We start from the raw sequence: 23,089 nt of genomic DNA, 5'->3' as shown, positions 1-23,089 counted from the left end.
TAAATGTATATATATTTCTGAAAGTTCCAACTTTCCAGCTATTATTGATGTCTAGTTTCATACTAGCGTGGTCAAAAAAGATACTTGTTATGATATCAGTCTTCTTAAATTTGTTTTGTGGCCTAACATTGTGAAATTGACCACTTGCCTTATCTAGTCCTCACATTTCTCTCGTTTCCTTTCTACCTTCAAATATCACCATTTTTAGTATGTTGTGTTTTTTTCATTTTTAGGATATTTCTGATTTTCCAGTTCCTTATTTCCACTTCTCTGTCATGTTGCACTTGGGGATTAGATTTTGTTAATTGTTTTATTCTCATTACCAGCACTTAGTGTGTGCTTAATAAGTATTTATACAAAGAAGGACAATATAAAACTTTACAGAAATGTGAAAAAGACTCCACCTAGTTTGCCTGTTAAAATTAACTCCTAATTTCTGAAGGTCATTGAATTAAACCGAAGAAATTGAAAGCAAAATTCAGCTCCAACTGGGGGTTAAGTTTACAGTTCAAAGACTGACCAGAACCAGTGAAGATGACTTGCAACAGGAAAAACTTTTATTGAAATACCACCACAGAGAAAGCCAAAGAAATGTTACTACTCTAACAATGATTTGTCTTCATTCACCCGGAGAAAAGCAGAAAAATAAGAGGGCCCTTATTTAGGAATCTAGCTTCAATTTGACATTTTAACTTAAGGCCATTCTTTTGGGGCTCAGGAAGGCACCCTCTGTTCACTCTTCATGTTGTTGACTTTGGTGGATTTCTCTTCCATGGTTTGAACTCTGGACGAGAGAACTTTGCCACGAGGATCTATTTCTTCAACAATTGTTTTAATCACGGTGCCTTTAGATGCATCTAAAATGACACATATGAATTGTTAAGATTTCTCAAATTCATAAAGAGGAAATAACGTGCCCTAACCAGCCTGCGGACTCAAGGGTCCCAGGTTCGATTCCGGTCAAGGGCATGTACCTTGGTTGCGGGCACATCCCCAGTAGGGAGTGTGCAGGAGGCAGCTGATCGATGTTTCTCTCTCATCGATATTTCTAACTCTCTATCCCACTCCCTTCCTCTCTGTAAAAAATCAATAAAATATTAAAATAGAGGAAATAACGTGTCCTCTGGAACATATACAAATAAACACTGAATGCTCAACACGGCTTTTGTTTACCTTTTATCTGATTTCCTGGTCCTTTGTAGCCTTTTGATTTAACGCAAGAGCTGTAAAAATAGAGAGAGCTGGTATTAACAATTTCACCCTGTGTTTTGCTGAGGAAACGGAAAAATATTGATTTAGCATGGGAGAGCATTGGATTCTTAAGTAACAGTAGAAGAAGTTTAGGTACATATGATGTAGGTCATAGATACTTTGTACTTGATTTTAAAAAATAGTTAACCACCTTAAAATAAACTACGTTCTCAGTGGAAGCAGTGCTTACCCATCCTCTCCATCTATCAGGCGGCAGTAGGTCTCAATCTCTTTCTCCAGGTGGACCTTGATGTCCAGCAGCTGCTCGTACTCGAGTTTCTGGCCCTCGGTCTCGGTTCTGACCTGGTGCAGCTGCTCCTCCAGGGCCCCGATCTGAGCCTGGATCTGGGCCAGCTGCGCACAGTAGTTGCCTTCCGTCTCTGTCAGGGAGCACTCCAGGGACTGTTTCTACGGGTCAGTAAGACAATTTAGTAGAAAATGTCACGGTGTTGTTTTAGAGTAAGGCAAAGCACATGGAGGTCTAGGAGAGTTATCTTTATGTAATGCAAATAATATTTACTCAAAAGATTCCGCTTGTTCCATATGAATTGTTGCCTTTATTATGTGTCATACTATTTTCATCTGTGAGAATAACACAGTTGCTGTTGAATGTTACTCATAGACAGGAGTGTTAGATTCCCCCCCACCCAATATAGCCTGTGCTTGTAGAGTCTGACACAATTTGCCACTTTCCCCCCAGAATAAAAGTTCCCCTAAACTTTGCTACCTCATTTCTAATCATGTGACAGCCTTGTCTCATGGGGACTGTAGCTCTTCTATGAAAAAATCATCCTGTATGACCTGCATATCTTTTCCAGAAGTAGAATCACTCAAAGAAAAGAATGACCTTTTCGTCTTTAAATCCTTTGATTCATTGGCTTGCGGATCCACATGGGTTTACATAGGGTTTATCCTACAGAGGAATGCTTGCTGTAATTTTACATGGAATAAAGATGAGAATGTCTTACCCATTCATCTGCGATGATTTTTATACAAAGTCCTCATTTCATATACAATTATAGCCTCTTTTGTGGGTAAATCTGGATGCTTACTAGCCATTGTGGAAAGAAGTATAGACTTGGGAATTAGAAAAGTTGGAGAGAAGTTATGGTTCCTTCGTATCCAACTGTGGGACTCTGGGAAAACTGCTTAACCTCTTTGAATCTCAGATTCTCCTTTTGGAAATAATGACAGGAATTATAAAGTCTTTCCTGCCTAAGCCCCAGAGCTATTGGACTCGTGTGGGTGAAAGTGCTGGGCAAACCCTTAATAAATAAGGTTATTATTATCATCATGCATGTTTAGCTTTGTAGGCAACCTTCATGCCTCTACTTTGCTTCCTGTTTGTGCCACTTAAAAAGGAACTTGTAAGTGCTCTTAATTAAGTGAGCAAAAGGAATGCTGGATGAAGAAGCTAGGTGGGGTGCAAACTGTTTTTGCACTCCATGGACAGTGGTTTCTGATCTTTGGACTTGGGAGAGAAGATTCATGGTAAATTTTTTTTTTTTTACTAGTGCCCCAAAGTAATTGTATTTGCTAATTTCTAATGTTTCATAGTAATTAGCATCTAGGTATAATTTTCAGGCAAAGAGGATTCTACTGTGCAAAGTGCAAATGTGCCTTATTTGAAGCATCATAATTCATGGGTAAGTATCATGTAGAAGAAAACTCTCTTTGAAATAGTTCTTAACTTCTAAAGCAAACACTTGTTATTATTATTATTTTTTAGTAATTTTGTGCTTACCATTGCTAAGAGGGACTGAAGTTCAATCTCCAGGGTTTGAAGAGTTCGTTTCATCTCAGTAAGTTCATTTCGAGCTGAGGTGGTGGCCCCAGCATCGTCGGAGATCTGCTGCTGCAGCGAGGCGCTCTGAAACGCGAGGAGTGATGTTAGGGTGCTGCTTGACCTCCCGGGGCCAGGTAAGCGCGCCCTAGCGTGGGCTCACCTTCTCGTTGAACCAGGCCTCCGCATCTCGGCGGTTCTGCTCGGCGAGGTCTTCGTACTCGGCCCGCATGTTGTTCAGCAGAACCGTGAGGTCCACCCCGGGCGCCGCGTTCATCTCCACGTTCACGTTGCCCCCGGCGGCGCACTGCAGAGCCTTCATTTCCTGGAACAAATTTGTTAAACCATGTTAGTTAGGAGCTGCATGTTTTTAAAGGAGCCAGACAGACATGATCCATACAGTTAGACACTTTTTTTAAGGGTTCGTTTCTTTAGAGGAGGATGAATAGAAACATTTTAAACAATCAAACCCGATGGAGAAATTGACAAGTTCCTTCTTGAAAGGGATTTAAGACATTACACTTGTCATCGGAAATACATTTTTAAGTTTGGGAGGAAGGCAGATCGTGGAATCCGGGGAGAGAGGCATCTACCTCCTCGTGATTCTTCTTGAGGTAAGCCAGCTCCTCGCTCAGAGCCTCCAGCTGGATCTCCAGGTCGGTCCGGCACAGGGTCAGCTCGTCCAGGACCCTGCGCAAACTGCTCACGTCTGCGTCCACGCTCTGGTGAAGGGCCTGCTCATTTTCAAACCTCAGAAAATATTTGAAAGTTTGATCACGTTAGTCACATCACTTTTTAGGCCACTGTAAAACTCTAAGCTTTGAGGTCAAACTGTTAAAATATACTCAGAACGTCACTTGGATCGGCCACAACGCAATACATGAGTTTCTCTGAAGCAAGAGAATGAAAATAGTCCAAAATTTTCTTTCATGTGATCTTGACATTCATCTATGTCAGCCCTCAAATTTCTCAAGTAAAATATATAATTCAGGCTAGTTATTATAATACACATTTAACAAACAAATAGAAACAAAGAATTGAGCCAACCTCAAATAGCCTAAATAAAAGAGTGACATGCTGAAATAACTTTTTAAAAAAAATTCTCTTCAGCTCTACTTACTTTAGCCTGAAGTCATCAGCTGTTAGTCTTGCATTATCGTTTTGCAGGACAACACTGGCATTACTTGTAGTTGCAGAAATTATCTGACAAATGGAGAATTAGTGAAGAGTGAGGAAATCCTTCTTAAATTTTCAAATTTCCTTGAAGAAAGTCACCAGTGAAATAATAGTAATATTTCTGGCACCCTGTCTCCAATAATAAGATTCTTTTGAAAATGGGAAATTTAAGTCTGACCTCTTTTACTCTCTTCCCCTCCCCCATAAAAAATAAAACAAAAACAACAACACAAAAAAAAACTCGAAAGAAAAGCCTGTAAATGTATAGCTGGAGACATTGGGCAGTTTTTGATATTAGATATTATTAAATGCATCAATATGCACACTTGATACCAGGTGCTAAGTGAGACATGTTCAAAGATTAGAATTTTAATATACATTATTTTTAATATTAATAACGAAGTGCCGAGAATTAGAATCGGAAAGCAAAGCCCTGCTTCCTGTGTGTGGTTGCTTATGTATTTGTGAGCGTGTGCATGTAGCTAAACACTCTTACGGGTCTTAACCCTCATGACACTGTGTTTCTTACCTGGTTCCTAAGGTCGTCGATTATTGGAAAGTATCTGCTGTAATCATGATCCAGACCGCGGCAAGAGCCAGGCCCAAACTTCTCATACCAGCCTTTGATCTTCTGCTCCAGGTCCGCGTTGGCCTCCTCCAGGGCGCGCACGTTGTCCAGGTAGGAGGCCAGGCGGTCGTTGAGGTTCTGCATGGTCACCTTCTCATTGCCGGAGAGGAGGCCGTGTTCATTCCCGAGGAAGGCCGCACAGGAAGCACTGCCCCCGCCCAGCCCTGCGCCGTAGCCTCCTGCAGATGAGCTGCTCCCAAAGGTGCAGGAGAAGCCACTTCCAATGCCCGGCACGCCGCACGTGTTTCCAGCCCCAAAGCCAGCTGCCCCGCTGGACAGCCGCACGGAGCCCACGCCCGCGCACGAACCCAGGCGTCTGGATGCAGAAGAAAAGCGCACAGACATGGTGTCCAGACTGGAGGGAAGCTTGTGCCTCGAATGAAGCTCTGATGGTGAATGTCCTGCTCGAACAGTTCAGTTTGTCTTTATATACACGTGATCAGGGTGTTTCTGGATGAACCTTGCAACCCATAGCAAAATGGTGCTTGCCAGCTCATCATGAATTATTTATAATTGGGTGACTTTTTTTTTTTTTAATGAATGTCTTTACCCTACTGTGTCCATTTCTGTAGGTGGATAGTTACCTTGGGGTTATACGTTATCTCCAAAATAGGACAGGAAGGAGTATTATCAAGATTATTATAGTGACGCATTTCAAATTTAGTATGAGTAAGTCTTCCTGTCTCCCAGGCTTCAGGAGTACAAAATCCCTATAAGAATAAAAAAGTGTCATAGACAAACTTCTCTTTCTCTTGATTAACCAAAAACACTCCTTTTTTTCTCCCCCAGCAAGTGAGGTATCATATTTATGGTTTTCTGTGGATAATATGATCTTTCTTTTTGATATGTTGAAAAGAATCTCAAGACCTTGGGCTCATGGTACCAGAGGAACGTGACCAGGTCTTAAATGAAAATTGAAGAATTACCATTTCATCTTTACTGGTTTTCTGTCTAAGTTCTCTTGCTAACCAGGTTAAGTGAAGGTATTGGTTAACCTGTCTGGACCTCAGTCTCTTCATCTGTAAAATGAAGGGACTAGACCAATGGTCGGCAAACTGCCGCTCTGTTGACTAATGAGTTTGCCAACCACTGGAATAGGGGCTTAATCACAAGGAACAACAATGGCCTGTAATTACTGGAATCGAGAGTCTAGGTCAGTGGTCTGCAAACTTATTAGTCAACAGAGTGGCAAACTGTGGCTCGCGAGCCGCATGTGGCTCGCGAGCCGCAGTTTGCTGACCACTGGACTAGACTATGGCTTGTATGTTCGCTTCTATTTCTAGATTTATTTTAAAAATGTAAATAGGTTCCCTCTGTGTGGTGGCATTATAGGTGGATTTTATTATTAAAAAAATGTTGTTGTTGTTGATTTTTAGAGAGAGAGAAAAGGAACATCGAAGTAGATCAAAACATTGATTGTTTGCCTTCTGCATGCCCTCTACTGGGGATGGAGCCCAGAAGCTGGGCATGTGCCCTGCCTGGGAATTGAATCGCAAACTTTTGGTGTACTAGACAACGCTTGATCAACTGAGCCACCCTGGCCAGAGCTATTTCTATATTTCTTGTGTTTTTACATTTCTTTCATTACTTCTGGAAAACGTTTCTGCATTCATTTTCTCCACTTTTCATTTCCTACTCACTCCTGAATTTGGTCCTGCCACTTTCTGAAATTAATCTCTCAAAGATTGCTAATTACCCCACATCACTCATCCAGTTATCATTTCTCATATTTCTTCTCCTACACTCTCTTAGACACATTTGATACTAAATTCAGTTTTGTTTTTTTTTAACCTTTTTTTTTTTAAAATATATTTTATTGATATTTTACAGAGAGGAAGGGAGAGGGATAGAGAGCTAGAAACATCGATGAGAGAGAAACATCGATCAGCTGCCTCCCGCACACCTCCCACTGGAGATGTGCCCGCAACCAAGGTACATGCCCCTGACCGGAATCGAACCCGGGACCCCTCAGTCCGCAGGCCGACGCTCTTTCCACTGAGCCAAACCGGTTTCAGCACTAAATTCAGTTTTATTGAATTTTCAATAATTGCTTTCTGAGAATACTTCTGTATCTCTGCTCCTCTTCTTTCTTCGTAGTTCAGAGTTTCTTGCTCTAAAATTTGCCATTCTTGACATTTTGTTTTTGGTGTTCCTGATTTGCACACACTCTCTCGGTGATCTCATCCCTTTTTGGCTCTAGGTGCATGTTCTAAATATACATCTTTAGCACCATCCTTTCCCCCCTTCTAGACGCACATCTTACGACACCCTCCAGACATTTCTACTTGGATATTCTGTCTTGACTTCCAACTCAACACATAATTATCTTGGCACCAAAATTTGATCTTTTGCATCTTTCTTCATTAGTTGCTGGTGGAATTACTGTGCCATGCTCAAGATTACTAAGAAATCTCTAACTGCTATTTTCTACCAGCCCACATACAATAGGTCAGTAAGTCCTCTTGAATCTACTTTTACAGTGTCTCTTGAAGCATTTTTCTCTTTTCTATTTTCCTTGTCACTATCATTTTCTTTCAAATCAGTTAGTAGAACCTTAATTGGATTTCTGGTTTCAAGTCTTTTCTTTCTATCACGGTCATTAAGCAGTTGGGTGCCAAGGTTATTATTCCTGAAGTACAACACCATTAATGGAAGAACTTGGACTGTTTAAAAAAATTTGTTTCATTGATTTTTTTTTAGAGAGAGAGGAAGAGAGAGGGATAGAGAGGTAGAAACATTGAAGATTGCGGCCAAAACCTGGGTATGTGCTTTACCGGAAATCAAACCAGCGACCTCTTGGTTCCTGGTTTGACGCTCAACTGCTGAGCCACACTGGTGGGGCAAACTTGGACTCTTGAATCAGATATATCAGCATTTGTATCCCAGTTCTCCCACTTTCTAGTTGTGAGCCATTGATGGGGAAATCAGAATGGCTCTGAATGTCTCAATAGTCCTGGAAGCCATGATTCCCGTGAAGAGTGCCTTCGAAAAATTCTAACGGAAAACACTGTCCAATCTAAAGTTCTCTACTTAGACAATTCATCACGAGTGAGGGTGAAATAAAAATATTTTCAGACAAGACAGATCTCACAAATTTACCTCTTTTGCAAACTTTGTCAGGAAACCACTAGAGGGCAAAATGAACAAGAAAAGGGAAGGCTTAGAAACCAAGACAAAATAAATCACAAATAATTATTTATTAGTCATGAGTGAATGGAAATGAGTGCACATTAACTTTTTTATTTTTTTAATATATTTTTATTGATATTTTACAGAGAGGAAGGGAGAGGGATAGAGAGTTAGAAACATCGATGAGAGAGAAACATCGATCAGCTGCCTCCTGCACACCTCCTACTGGGGATGTGCCCGCAACCAAGGTACGTGCGCTTGACCGGAATCGAAACTGGGACCTTTCAGTCTGCAGGCTGATGCTCTATCCACTGAGCCAAACCGGTTTCGGCTAACTTTTTTATTTATTTAAAAGTAAACACCCCCTTTCCAGTAAAGGTAACTAAGAAAACAGGCCCCCCCCCCCAAGAAACTTATCTTTAATGTAGAAAGTATTTTTATTATCTTCTTGATATTTAGAATAATGCAATAGTGCAGGATCCTTCTCCAAATTATTCTTTTCTCAAAAATGACAGCTAGAAAGAAACCCTTTGCTCTGTCTTGCCATTGGTAATTTTAGATGTCTTTTCTTCAATGGACTGAATCCTCGATGAAAGGACTTTACCACGTTGATCTATCTCTTCAACCACTGTCTTTACCAGTGTGGTTTTGGATAAATCTAGAAGTAAAACATATATGAATACACATATTCAACCTAAAAGATTGCATGACAAAGAATTCAACTGTTGGTTGTAATATAATATATTATGTACATTTTTGGTGAAGGAATAAATATCTATATATATAAAAGCTTAAGTGACTGGCCGATGGCCGACCGGCTGACTGGCCGACTGGCCAGTAGCTATGATGTGCACTGACCACCAGGGGGCAGATGCTCAACGCAGGAGTTGCCGAGCTGCGGTCACTTGGCAGCTGCGGTTCTTGGGTGACGAACCTGGAACCACAGAGGAGGGAGCCTGATTCTGGGGTGCATCACCCAAGAACCACCCTCTCACAATCTGGGACCCCTCAGGGGATGTCAGCTGGTTTTAGCCCGATCCCTGCAAGCCAGGCCGAGGGATCCCACTGGTGCATGAATCCATGCACTGGGCCTCTAGTAGATTTATATTAATATAGAGTGTCCCAAAAATGTATGCACACATGTTGAATAATTATAAAGGCAGTGTTTATTAAAATACATTTCATTTTCAAAATTGAGCTATCAGCTGTTAAAAGTGTATGTATATTTTGGGGGGGGGGGATACCCCATAGTATAGAACAGTTTTATCCATTTAAAATAATATTTTAAGTTCCAAGCTAAGTACTTTGGTTTAAATTGTTTAAATATAGACTGTTGCCGTAGTGTATGGTTGCCATTAATGCAAAAGTATTTGCTGCAATAGAAATACAATTAGATTTTATTACCTTTAGATGAATTTCCTGAGCTTCCTGATCCAAAGCCCTTTGATTTGGAGCACGAGCTGAAAAAAACAACCACAGTTTATTTTTTAATATTTCTGTTTATCACTTTTGAATTGATAGGTGAACATAAACTAAGTGAACTTTGTATGCCAAAACCAGATCTTAGTTTTTTATAAAGGAAAATAGATTTTGGGGGGCAGGAGCTGAAAGTAATTAAATGTTATCTAAAGAGAGGATATAAAACAACCTTCTTTCGATTTGATTTTTTAAACCCACAGGTTTAGAGGCTGTGGTATACAAAATATGGAAGAGATGACTGCAGAGGCAAGAGAGGAACAGGCTTTTCTGCTGTGGGAATAAAGAAGAAAAGGATGGAGGCATGGAAGGTGAACAATGTGTGGTGTTACTTACTTTCCATCTCCATCTATCAGGCGGCAGTAGGTCTCAATCTCTTTTTCCAGGTGGACCTTGATGTCCAGCAGCTGCTCGTACTCGAGTTTCTGGCCCTCGGTCTCGGTTCTGACCTGGTGCAGCTGCTCCTCCAGGGCCCGGATCTGAGCCTGGATCTGGGCCAGCTGCGCACAGTAGTTGCTTTCTGTTTCAGACAGGGAGCACTCCAGGGACTGTTTCTGAGGACATAAAAGATGTCAGAGCAATGGGTGAAGCCACTTGGAGGGCTATGTAGGCCGTGTTTCCCAGCAAAAGGCAGTACTGCTTCTTAGGCAAGCTTTGGAAATTTGTGGGCTTGTCACAATAAAATGGGAGGTGGAGAAGAAGGGGAAGTGACTGGTTTTACTGCAGATGGGGGAGGGTAGGCATGCTAGATGGCCTAACATGGGCTAACTGGCCTTTTTGCCCTAAGACTTTTCCAATGGACATTCACGATATTTAGGTAATATTTCCTATTATGACCTACCTAGGTATTAAAACGCTTTCTGGGGGTAGCACAAGAAGAAATCAACATTGGAAATTGTATATTTTGAAATTACATATGTATTTTTGGGTTGCTTATTGTTTTCGATCTTATTCTGCTACTGTCCCCAGAGATCTACCCCACCACTGTTCCCAGGCCTCTGTGCTGTGTGTGTTTTTTTTTGTGTGTGTGTTTTTTTCCTAATCTGTCCTCGATTTTCTAATGTCAATCAAAGGCCTTTCCTTAAGCTGAAATGGAGATTTCAGCTTGACAGAAGTGGAATTTCAAGACAAGAGGCATATTTAATAACACGGTCCAGGCCATTATTTCAACACTATTTTATGAATATTATACCTACTCATTTCTACTTCCATGGTCTGTAATTTGTCTTGTCATGTGATCCCTACTTTAATTAAAGTAATTTTCCTCTTTCCCTTATCATATATAGATATATCTGGGTGCTTATTATTTCTCCTGATATTAGTTATTATCCAAGTGTCCACCCCCATCCACTCCTTCATTTCCCTTTTCTTCTTGTGTGGAGCAATTTCTGATTGTTTAAAACAAAACTTATTTACCAAAGAAATGTGTAAGCCTCTGTCCCTTTCATTCCATACTCTAGGGTAGTTGGCTAATACATTTTATATTAAAATACATTTAATTCTCCTTTTTATTGCAGTTATGACATTGCACTGGTTTAAAATTCTTTTTTGTGTAAATTGTTAAATATATTATCTATTGACTTCATTTTAAGATTATAAAGAGGAAATTATAAAGTATTTGTCATGACAGACAGACAGTGGGTCCAAGAGGCTGACGGGTGCATTACATGGGTGGTACTGGGCTCTCCAGGGGCAGAGGAGTGGAAGGTGACCAGGATGGTAATGGGGAGGTTGAGGCAAGAAGTGGCCAGGGGTCAATGAGGTGTGTGGTCGGCTGTTCAGAACTTTAACTTCCTTGATGATGGTATTCCTTTTTAAGGTTATTAATGCTGTCTTAAATCAGAGGGGACAGCATGTCTATACCATAGCCTTCTGCTATAAAGGTTGGCTCGTAGAGGTGGAAGGTGGGCAGGATGAACTTGGAAGTTGGTAAACTACGTGGAAGTTGGAAGCATATGAAACCTTTATCCATTTAGACAACTCCCAACTTACATAGGATTTGTGTGCGAAACTACAGGAGATTGTGCTTAGAATTCATCTACGACAAAAGAACCTCAGGTATGGAAGTTAGTTCTATGCCACCATAGTCTAGAATTCATATATGTTGTATGTTAAAAAGGGTTTTTGTTTGTTTTGTTGTTGTGGATTATTTCACGAGCTCAAACTATAGTACTATACTGGCTGCATAGAATCTAACTACTTTCTAACATCATTGTTTCTGTGTGAAAATGCTTAAATTCTGATCTGGGAACTGAGTAATTAATTTCCTTCAACATAGCTCAAAAGTGAGAGGAGGGATTCCTATTCAGGGGACAGCAGCAGGAACAGGTCCCCAGGGTTCCAGTTGTAGGAAAGAAGGGGATGGGGAAGAGAGGAGGGTTCCAGGAGCTCAAAGTGGCCAGGAGGGTTTCGGGTACCAGTCACAGTGGTGATGAAAGTGAAAAGAGGGGCATGGTGGTTAAGCTGGGATTCAATCAGTGGTAAAATAAGTCTCCAAGTCTCCAATCTAAATGCTTTATGATAAGAAAGCACTACCCCTTTTTAGGTTGGCTAAATCAAAATAAACAACCTTCCTATTGTTTTGAGTCATCTTTTTTTCTTCTTCTTGGCTTACTGCACTCATTTGTATAATAATGGCTCTTTCTTTGTGTTGCGACCTGGTGTCCTCAGGGTGCCTGAAACCTCTGATGGTAACAGGGAACCCCTGGGCCCATGTATGCCATCATTCTCAAAATCCAGTCTCCTGGGTGTTGCCAGCTGACACTCCAGAGGGAAGTTGGTTTTAGTACTGGGTTGTCTCCAGGGACTGCTGTCCTGGACCCCCTGGTGATGAAGAGGCTGGCAGGGCTCACACAGAATCAGAGATGCACCCTCTTTTCCTCCGCCCCAGGAAAAGCGCGATGTGGCTTTCAATAGGCTTCCATCAATACTAGGAGATGCTGAGGGCATCCATACCCGCTCTGCGCTGTGTGCTCGCCTGATGTCAGCCTGCCACTTAATTTTGTGGTGGAGCCCACTGCCTGCTGCTTGCCATCCAGGTCTGAGAAGAGCCACCCAAGGAAGGAGCTATTTCATGAAATGGGCCCTGAGCACCTGCCAGGAAAGAAATCCTCAGGGACCGCAGGGAGGAAGAGAGCTCTGTCTTGTCCCTCTTTCTGAGTGTCTCAGTGTCTGTCTTTCCTGCTGTCTCCAGGAGATATTTGTAGGTAAAAGCTCTAACAGGGGAAACGGGCGGGTTTCAGTTAGACGTGTTAGGATCACGAAATCCAGCCGACCTGCGCTGTCACCTACCATGGCCAGGAGGGACTGCAGCTCGATCTCCACGGTCTGCAGGCTGCGCTTCATTTCCGTCAGCTCGGTCCTGGCCGAGGTGGCTGCGCCCGCGTCGTCGGAGATCTGTTGCTGCAGGGTGGCACTCTGGAAGGCAGGGTGCAAAGGGGTTCACTGGGCCTGTACCCTCCGGGTGGTGAGGGCAGGGCTGACTGGGGGGCCCTCACCTTCTCGTTGAACCAGGCCTCCGCATCCCTGCGATTCTGCTCGGCGAGGTCTTCGTACTCGGCCCGCATGTTGTTCAGCAGAACCGTGAGGTCCACGCCGGGCGCCGCGTTCATCTCCACGCTCACGTTGCCCCCGGCTGCGCACTGCAGAGCCTTCATTTCCTGGAGGAAAAGGTCAGCCTGACTTGAGGGGCCATTTATGTTCATCTGCAGCCAACAATTTGAGAAGAGTTTCCGAAAGGGTTGCTTCATGTCTCAAAGGCTGTGGTTTAAATTCCAGTGTATAATGCAAGGCGTAAGATTTTTTCAAATGGACTCATAATGAGACATCCATCTTATATAAATACTGCTGTTTGAAATTTTAACCCTGCTATTTGGCTTCTGTAAATTCTTGCTTGCTAAGACTACTCCCACTTCAGAGAGGCCATTAAACCCTCCCCAGACAAGGTTATCAGTGCTGGCGCCAGGCCAGGCCTCTGGTTGAGGTCTCAAGGCCCTGGCACATATGGGCTCTTTAAGAACTTGCAAAAGGGGCCGGAAATACCCCATATTTGGGAGACAAAGAAGGTAAAAACATATAAATAGGGAAAATTCCTGCATGTTGGGGCCCAGAATTTGAGAGACATTTTCCTCTGGACCCGCGCGTAATAAATGCAACTCCATCTCTCTAAGTATTGCTTTGTTCTTCTTCGGTTTTCTGTAACATTATGACCCAGAGTCATGCCGATCGTCTACTGAATTAGCTGTCTGTTAGTGAAAACAATCTCAAACAACACCACAGCGAAAAGGCAGCTTCCCCAGAGAAGGGTTTGATTTTTTCAAATGAGAAGGGGATACAAAGACCAGAGAGTGATGAGGCACATGGCTATTGACTAAATGTCAGAGAGCATTCTCCTGGATGGGAATAAAGCAGTAGGAAAAAACAAAAAAAAGGAAGAAAAATCCCTGCCCAAATGGAACTCTCACATGAGGGACAAGGGCTATCGTTTATTGAGTGCTTCCCAGGCATTGTCCTAAGTGAAACAGGATTTTTTTGGGGGGGGTGAAAAAGACAGGTTTTAGGAAATTTTAGACATTTTGGAAATTAAGGGGACTATGGAGTAAGCGAAGGGCTGCAGAGCAGCAGAAGGTATATTTCCATAGAATAGGGGAGCTGAAAAGCTGCAACAGATACATTTCCATAGAATGAGGGAGCTGGGAACAGTAAAAGGTCTATATTTACAAAATAAAGGGAAGGAAGCCCTTAATCCAGAAGAAGAAAGCCCAAAGGGAATAGGAAAGCAATAAGGAAGAGGTGGGGGGAGGGGGGGGAGAGATTCATGTGAGGTTCAACCTTTGAGCCCAGGAGTTACTATAGTAACCAGTCCAAGGGAATAGTGACCAATCAGAGGGGACATCAAGGCACCAGGATCTGCAGCCTTTATCAGCTATAGGGAAAAAGGACTCAGTGGTGCCCTTTACCCCTCCCCACGTGGGAGTCCATTCTGTGGGACTCTTTCCTTCTGCCCACATGGGAGTCTGTATTTGTTCTACAATAAATCTCTACCTTTGCTATACCACTTTCTGTCCGTGGATTCATTCTTCGATTCCGGCGGACAAAGAATCCGGGTTCCAGTCCAAAAATTCCGTTTCATCAGTGGTTTACATGCATTACCTCATTCAAGTCTTTTTACCTCGTTATGGGCTATGTGCTACTCTTAGACTTATTTGACAGACAGGAAACTGAAGCACAGAGAGATAAAATGATCTCCCGAGGTTCTTAGTACTCGAAAGGCTGGGATTTGAACACCCCAGGATCAGAATGCGGTACCTACTTGCTCCAGAGTGTTTGCTGTTAGTAACTACACTCTATGGCCACTCTGTCCTAGAACATGTTCTACTTTGAATCATTAATAGTCTAATCTGGTCGAAAAATGGATTTCTGGACAAATCAGCTTATCAGTGACCTGGACTTAGTTCCTTAGGTAGCTGACCTTTTTCATCAGTACTTGCTTTTGATGGATTGCTATCTCTGCTTTCTTAAATCATATTTTTATGACCTTAGACCAGTGGCTTGCCAGTGTCCACCAAGAGTAAAGGATTTACATTGTCCAAGGAGACCACTGATAACTTGAAGTTATTTCCATATTTTTGGGGTTTTGTGTAAAATTCACGTGAAGAAAAATTCTTCTTGTTAAAAGAGTTTAAACATTGAATTGCTTGGGCCCTGGCCGGGTAGCTCAGTTGGTTAGAGCAGCAGCCTGATACACCAAGATTGTGAGTTCGATCCTCAGTCTGGGGGCATACAAGACTCAACCAATGAATGCATAAATTGGTGGAACAACAAATTGATGTCTCTCTAAAAATCAATAAATAAAAATTGAAAGAAAGAAAATTGAATTGCTTGGTGTTATCCTAGGGGTACTGGTCACTGGTGAGTGTGGTAAATTTGACACTCTCACGGGACGTTGAGATGTGAGTGGCTCTTTGTTCCCACCTTCAGTGCATTCAGAGGTACCTTCTTTTGGTTTAGGTATCTTTAAGGAGGACAATGAATCCTGCTCCTGAGAAGGCAAACCCCTATTTTGTAAAAACTGCTGTTTGGAATTCTCTGCTGTTTTTCTTAGCCTCTTATTCTAAAAAAAAATAACTTTGCTTTCCAGCCTGCGTTAGCCTGCTTGAATAATGAGGACCATAAACTTAGCTGTCTGACCTGGTAGGCCAGAGACTAGATATGTCCATAATTTTAGCTGTCTGACCTGGGAGGCCAGAGACTCGATGTGCCCATAATTTTTAGAACTGTGTTTGTTTTCAAAGACAGCAGCGAGATAACCACTAATTGCACAGAGGGCTGGCTCCTTAATAAAAAGGGAAGTCCTGCTTGTAGCTTTGCTTAGAATTTGAATTCATTTTCTCTAAGCCCACCGCGGTGAATAAAGTGTGACTCCAAACTCTCCCGCATTGTTTGATTATTCCCGTTTTCTGCCACACTCCTCCCCTAAGGCCCACAGCTGGCTGGGCTGCTGTGGTCGCCACTTCTTCTCTTCGGGGATTGGTTCTTTTCCTGATGCCACACTCTGCAATGCATGGATCTGCTTTCCACTCTCCTGCTGATCCGCACTCCGGTGGCCTGACTCTCCCAGCCCCTGCTCTGGGACACTCTCTCCTCTCCCTGTTTCTCTTTTAATTTTGTTTCTTTTGAAGTACTACGTCTCTCTCTCCCTCTCCCATAATTTTACCCTTTGGGGACAGTAGATTTGGTGTTTTAGCCATTTCTACCCAATGATGGGGCACGTTTGTCATAGTTTGTTTTCAGAAAATTTGGCATCTATGATTTTGGAGACTTTTACAATTATTTTTGGGGTAGTAATTTTTTTGGGGGGAGGGTGTTGAAGTTTCCTGGTGTTATGCGTTAAATAATGGGGTTATTGTGCAGTGTTCAATATTATAGTAAACCCAGGCTCATTAAGTAGGGAGAACATTGACATCTTTTCCTAGTCTGAGAGGTCTTTTGTGAGAAGATTGATCACAAGATAAGCTATATGAATAAAAGCAATAATGTCATTGAAAGAAAGATGGTTGCATTAACGCAAAAGTAATGTCGTAGTTTCAGAAAAATAGAATATTATATCAGTCTAGAAAATGGAAGGATACAGATCAAATTACTAACATTTATTACCTTGAGGGATGAGATTAGAAGGGCAGAGTGAGAGAAATGAAATTCTTTCTGGATACGCCTGGGCATTGTTTGAGTTGTTATAATGAGCGTGAATTACTATTATAATTTAATTGTCCCCAAAAGTATTTAAAATGTGTGCAATTGTGATGTGACTAGAAGTAAAGCTGCTCCTACCTCTTCGTGGTTCTTCTTGAGATACGTCATCTCTTCACTCAGGGATTCGTACTGCAGCTCCTGGTCGGTCCTGCAGAGCGTCAGTTCATCCAGAACTCGCCTTAGCCCATTGATGTCGGCCTCGGTGTTCTGGTGAAGGGCGAGCTCATTTTCATACCTTGAGAGACATTAGTGAACATCAGCACAAGTGAGACTACCTCCAGAGATGGAACAATAATGCCGCAATTGCTTTTAATTGAAAGTTAGACATTGAGTTAGGACTCCGAGTATTATAAAAGTACACAGAGAAAGCCCTCTCATCTACTTCTGTGCAGAATAATCTACAGATATTTAATCACACAAATTTCAGTGGTATATCCCAATTAAATAAAACATACCACTTTGTAATTTTACCTTGGTTAATATTTTTTACTTAGTCAACAAATATTTACAAACATCTTTGCTCTTGGCACTATTCTAGACAGGCATAGAAATACAGTGATATTTTGTCACAGCAATGTAATAAGTATGTATAAATTCTAAGTATAGCTGATTAAAAGATTATAACATGCTTTGTATCGTATTATAACATGCATTACTTCCTTTAATCTCTTAGGTTGTACTTTGTTCTACGTGGGATGACATGGAAATGCTTATTTAATACAGTAAATAGATAGGGAACTTTTTCTAGAGTGTGATTATTTTCTGTCACCTACTTCAGCCGGAAATCATCAGCAGCCAGCCTGGCATTATCAATCTGCAGGATGACACTGGCGTTAGCAGTAGTGGAAGAGATAATCTAGAAGAAATCAAGAGGGAGAACACAGCAAATAAGTCGCTTTTATGATTTATTATTTCAGGAGGTAAGAAATGTTACACAATGAAGCTTTTGCATAAAACTCTGACTCCCTTAGGTAACAACCAAAATGTTTAAAATTTAATTTTTAAAAATTACAGATATGGTTATACTCATATATATGTTTTTTCTCATATACTCAGATAACTTTAGAACACAATACTTTCTCATCAATGAACATACTTCAAAATAAACAACAGTGGAATTATTAACATTTAAGCTACATAGAAATTCTTGAATCCCAGTGCCTATTTCTGACTAGTAGGAAGAATTATTTACCTAAATAAATAAATGCAATGTAAATTACAGATAACAATTATAAAGCATTTCTTGTTGTAGGTCTGTCTTTTGCAAGGTAATTCTTCATTTGAATTACTTTGAATAGTTCCACATTTGCGGTTTCTCACCTTGTTCTTAAGATCGTCGATTGTTAGGTGATATCTACTGTAGTCATGATCAAGACCACGGCAAGATCCAGGACCATATTTTTCATACCAGCTCTTGATTTTTTTCTCTAATTCAGCATTTGCCTCCTCCAGAGCACGCACATTATCCAGGTAGGATGCCAAACGGTCGTTAAGATTCTGCATGGTCACCTTCTCGTTCCCAGAGAGGAGGCCCCCTTCGCTTCCAGCAAAGCCGGCACACGCTGCATTTCCAAAGGCACCGCCAGCCTGGTTCCCACCAGAAACACTGCCCAGGCTCCCTCCCAAGGCACAGGAAAGTCCACTTCCAGCAACAGAGCTGCCACAAGCATTGCTGCCTGCCAAGCCCACACCTCCACTGGATGGTCTGACGGATCCGGTTCCAGACCGCCAGCAAATACGCCTGGACCCACTGGAAAATCGGAGAGACATGGTGGTATGAGAAATGTTCCTTGTCTGTGGATAGCTGTAGCTTCAACGGAGAACAGAATATTGTGCACTGATGGTTTCTTGGGCTTTTATACACAACATTTGGGATGTTTCTATTTGAGTTATGCGTGCCAAAAGAAAAACGGCATCATTCGGATTAACATACAATTATGTGTAATTGGATGATTTAAAGAAATTAACGTCTACCATCTCTGGATGTTGCTTCAGGGTGTTTGTTATCTTATATATAATAGGGTTCATTCTATATTAAGTTCATTATTTTAACTTCTAATTTTGAATGAGTAATCCTTTACTTTCATCTTGACCCTAAGAATATACCATCATTATCTGGCACAGGATATTATAAAACTTTAAAAGTTAAGTAAGATTGTAACAGGGTACCATCAGCTACAGCAGAGTCTTCATTACCAGAGAGGTATATAAAGAACTATTAACAACAGAAACACATGTTTTATCCCACCATAACAAACAAAAAAAAAGTGTTATTTAAAAAAATATAATCCTGGTAACTTCTCTGGTCTTACCAGGATTATAACATCTACTAATTGCCATGAACAATAACATAAATATTGACAGATTCCTTTATTTAACACCCTCCCCAGCCTAAAAATATCTTTTCAATTGAGCCCAGAGAGGCTTGTAGAAAGGGTTCAGATAATTGTTAAAATGTGGATAAAAGAGTTTCCACCTCAGTTTGTTGAGACACTAAAGGAGATTACACTTAGCACAGTGTCTGGCAAATGAAAAACTCAACGAAGAGCAGACGTTGTTAATATTATTATTGTTTTACAAACTGTGTGTGTGTGTGTGTGTGTGTGTGTGTGTGTGTGTGTGTGTGTGTGGAGAGGTCAAGCTGGGAAGAAAGGTGAGGTGAGCAAGGAGAAATGACCCGAGAAGCCTCCTCTTGAAGCAGTAGTGAGGAGGTTGGGGGTGAAGCAGGTGGAGGGGTAGGGACTTGGTTGGACTTGAATGGTTTCAGGTTCAGGTATAAAGTTGGTTTGTCACCAGGACAGTCAGGGTGTCTTCTGGAACTGTGTTGGCACAAGCAGTCCAAAGCCTTCTCAGCCAGTACTTGTCACCAGCATCAGCATGGCCTTTAAATGAAATTTGGCAGAGTTGTAAGATCTTTTTATTACTGTGGATAACCTCAGATTTCACCTAATTCAGTCCCTTTTTTTGGAAGATGAGTCAACTGAGACCCAGAAATGTCAAACAATTTGCTCAGTCACCAGGCACATGCCAGGGGAAGACTTGGCATATGTTCAAGATGGCCTTGAGATTCTGGCATCATGAGCATATTTTATATACACTATAAATGAACCATGCTGATACATATACCTGCTGTACATATTGTCATCAATAGTATTAACATGCAGTATAAATTGTAAAAATTATTATTTTAATTGTTATTGGATTATTGAATCAAAATATTAAAGAATTAGAATATTAAAGTATATAAGGAATTATAAATCTTCTCAGTGCCTGATTATTAACTGTAAGTAATAATAATTAGACAACTTATAGATGTAATGTGTCTACATCCTGCATATGTAAAGAGACTACTTCTAAAAGAGCATTTGTGACAAAAAAGGCAAGAAGTATAAATTTAAGTAAGTGGTTTCTCCTTTGCAGTCAGTATCACCCTTGGCAATGCCCCATTGTTAACCACACTTGCCCCTGCCCTTCTATTTCCACCAGGCGGCAGTGTTCACCTTCAAATGGATATTGCTTAGCTTCTGAACCTCTGCTTTGGCCTCAACTAGAAATCACTAAACCCCTGATCAGAAGCAACTTTAATATTGATGTTTTCAAAATGCCAGAGCACAATGAACATAAAGACAAGGTTTCCTTACATTTATATGGTGCTTTACAGCTTCCAAAGTGATTTCTCGTGTATTATCTCATTTGAACCTTACAAGGAATCAGGGAGAGAGGTTTCTTTCCTCTGATTTTAAGATGAGAAAACACATATTCATATAACAACTTATGTTTTTTAAAATAAAACTCATAACAACATAAAGGAAATTTTAATGAGCATCTACTATGCACCAGGACTGTACTAGTAGCAGGGAACATGAAGGGGAAGAAAATAGTTGCCTCAAGTTCTTATTGTGAATAATGCTGCTGGAAACGACCCTGATTTCAATTCTTTTGGACGTTATTGTTGAATCATATGGTAATTCTAATTTTGATATGCATATATTTAAATATATTTTTATTGATTTCAGAGAGGAAGGGAGAGGGGGAGAGTTAGAAACATCAATGATAAGAGAATCACTGATCAGCTGCCTTCTGCATGCCCCCTACTGGGGATCGAGCTCACAACCCAGGCATGTGCCCTGAATGGGAATTGAACCTTGACCTCCTGATTCATAAGTCGAAGCTCAAGCATCGAGCCACACCAGCCGGGCTAGTTTCAATATTTTTGAGGAACCATAATACTGATTTCCATAGCAGCTGTACCATTTTAAATTCCCACCAACAGGGCATAAGAGTTTTGATTTTTCCACATCCTTGCCAACACTTGCTATTTCCTAATTTTTGTTATTTTAAAATTGAATTTATTGGAGTGACATTGGTTAATAAAATTATATAAGTTTCAGGGGTACAAATCTATAATACATCTGTATATCATATTGTGTTCACCATCCCAAGCCAAGTCTTATTTTTTAAATAGCAGTTACCCTAATGTTTGACTTGCATTTCTCTAAAGATTGTAAATATTTTATAAATACTTTTTTATTGATTTTAGAGAAGAAGGGAGAAAAAGAGAGATAGATAGAGAGATGAAGAGAAATCGATTCATTGTTCCACCCATTCATCTGTTGATTCTTGAATGTGCCCTGACCAGAGATCAAACCCACAACCTCGGCATATCAGGATAATGCTCTAACCAGCTGAGCTACCTGCCCAGGGCTTATCAGAGAGAATTTAATATAAATAATTGTTTAAGGAGATATTGAAAGATTGAAAAGGTCAGATAACAGGACCACCATGATTCAGACCTTTCAGAAATAAAGATTTCGCTCACCACACAATCAGACAAAGAACTCTGATGCACTGAGATTCTGGCTTATGAATGGGTAGAAGAAAAGACAAAGCTTAATAACAAATAACTATCCTATATAATAAAAGAGTAATATGCAAATTGACTGAACAGCGGAATGACCAGAATGCCTGTGGCCCCTCACCCTGGCTGGCCCTGTCCCCTGGCTGGCCCCACCCATGGCCCCTCACCCCAGCCAGCCTACCCTGATGGCCCTCATCGGGGCAGGCCGGCTGGACCCCAACAGTGCATGAATTTGTGCACTGGGCCTCTAGTCTTATAATAACATATTTGTATTTGTCTCAAGTTTGAAAACACTTATCTTTTCAGTATAAAGAGAACAGTCATCTCAGATTATGAAAAACTGGAGGCCTGGTGCACAACATTAGTGCACTGGCGGCGGGGGGGTGGGGGAGTGTTCCCTCAGCCCGGCCTGCGCCCTTTCGCAGTCCGGGAGCCCTTGGGGGATGTCTGACTGATGGCTTAGGCCCAAGCGACAGCCTTAGTTGGACATCCTTAGTGCTGCCACAGAGGCAGGCTGCTGTGCTCGCCAGCTGTCAGCCCGGCTTGTGGCTGAGTGGTGCTCCCCCTGTGGGAGTGCACTGACCACCAGGGGGCAGCTCCTATGTTGAGCATCTTCCCCCTGGTGAGCAGTGTGCGTCATAGTGACTGGTCATTCCGCCATTTGGTCCACTGTTAGGTCGATTTGCATATTACCTTTTTATTATATAGGATACTCCAGGGACTTGGTTAACTTTGTTAGATAATAAGTATTTTAAAAAGATAGTGTTTTTGAACAGCAGTCAATATTTATACAGTATGTACTCTAAGAGTCCTTACCCAGCAACATGTGTTTCAGGGCTTTACAATGTGGCATGTTGGGACTTCAACAGTGAACCTCAGAAGAGTGGTCCCCCAAAAGAGTAGCTGGTACATATATAATAGGACATATGAATTAAGTGGAAAATCTTTGAACTATGGTATTATTTGGTGCCAAGCAGGTCATGGAAACTTTACTATAGGGAAATTTATTCACATTGAAATAGGGTTTCAGTCATCAATTTGGGGTACAGAAGGTAGGGTTTACCGAACAGGAATACCAAGCAAATAGCTTTGGGACCAGGGGCTCATGTCCTGGGGAAAACTGGAGCTCAAATCAGGAAGGATGTTGTGGAATGCTGTTTGGTAGACGTGGGTAATACAGGAATCCACCAGAGAACATAAGGTAGTCTTAGGGGCACAGAATAACTCCAGCCCTTACCCACCCCATATACTAGCAGAGTATGAAGTAATGTAATTTGGGTTCTTATTGGCTGAAAGATGTGGTGATGGGGTTGACCCTACAAGTACCAGATTTTTAGTATTGCTCTCTGGGCAGGGTTGGCCAAAGCAAAAACATAGATATGTCCTTTTGGCCAAATTGGCATCACCTGGCTTGACAGTGCTTCTCCTGTTCATCTGATGGACACCACATAATTTTGTGTGATATGATTTCACTGTGCTAGAAAGCACTGGAAAATATCTCTTAAGCTGCATGGCAGTTGGGCAGAAGTAATATAGT

General features: G+C 41.4%; 2 protein-coding genes across 2 annotated transcripts; both read right to left on the bottom strand.

Moving 5' to 3' along the window:
- Nucleotides 1–714: 714 nt before the first annotated feature.
- Nucleotides 715–5,183, bottom strand: KRT27 (keratin 27; the record flags this gene model as incomplete). The annotated part of the gene is made up of 8 exons (XM_080680251.1): nucleotides 715–857; nucleotides 1,174–1,223; nucleotides 1,442–1,659; nucleotides 2,996–3,121; nucleotides 3,198–3,359; nucleotides 3,628–3,784; nucleotides 4,155–4,237; nucleotides 4,740–5,183. The coding sequence occupies 8 exons, from the start codon at nucleotides 5,181–5,183 to the stop codon at nucleotides 715–717; spliced, it is 1,383 nt and encodes a 460-aa protein (XP_080536377.1).
- Nucleotides 5,184–8,482: 3,299 nt separating this feature from the next.
- On the bottom strand, nucleotides 8,483–18,464 carry KRT28 (keratin 28; the record flags this gene model as incomplete). Its single annotated transcript, XM_080680250.1, has 8 exons — nucleotides 8,483–8,625; nucleotides 9,372–9,427; nucleotides 9,780–9,997; nucleotides 12,735–12,860; nucleotides 12,941–13,102; nucleotides 16,773–16,929; nucleotides 17,468–17,550; nucleotides 18,015–18,464. 8 exons carry the CDS (start codon nucleotides 18,462–18,464, stop codon nucleotides 8,483–8,485), a joined length of 1,395 nt encoding a protein of 464 aa, XP_080536376.1.
- Between the last annotated feature and the right edge of the window lie 4,625 nt (nucleotides 18,465–23,089).

Source organism: Plecotus auritus, assembly GCF_963455305.1.
Source record: "Plecotus auritus genome assembly, chromosome: 7".
In the NCBI taxonomy this organism is placed as follows: domain Eukaryota; kingdom Metazoa; phylum Chordata; class Mammalia; order Chiroptera; family Vespertilionidae; genus Plecotus; species Plecotus auritus.
This window is presented reverse-complemented; position numbering and strand designations above follow the sequence as displayed.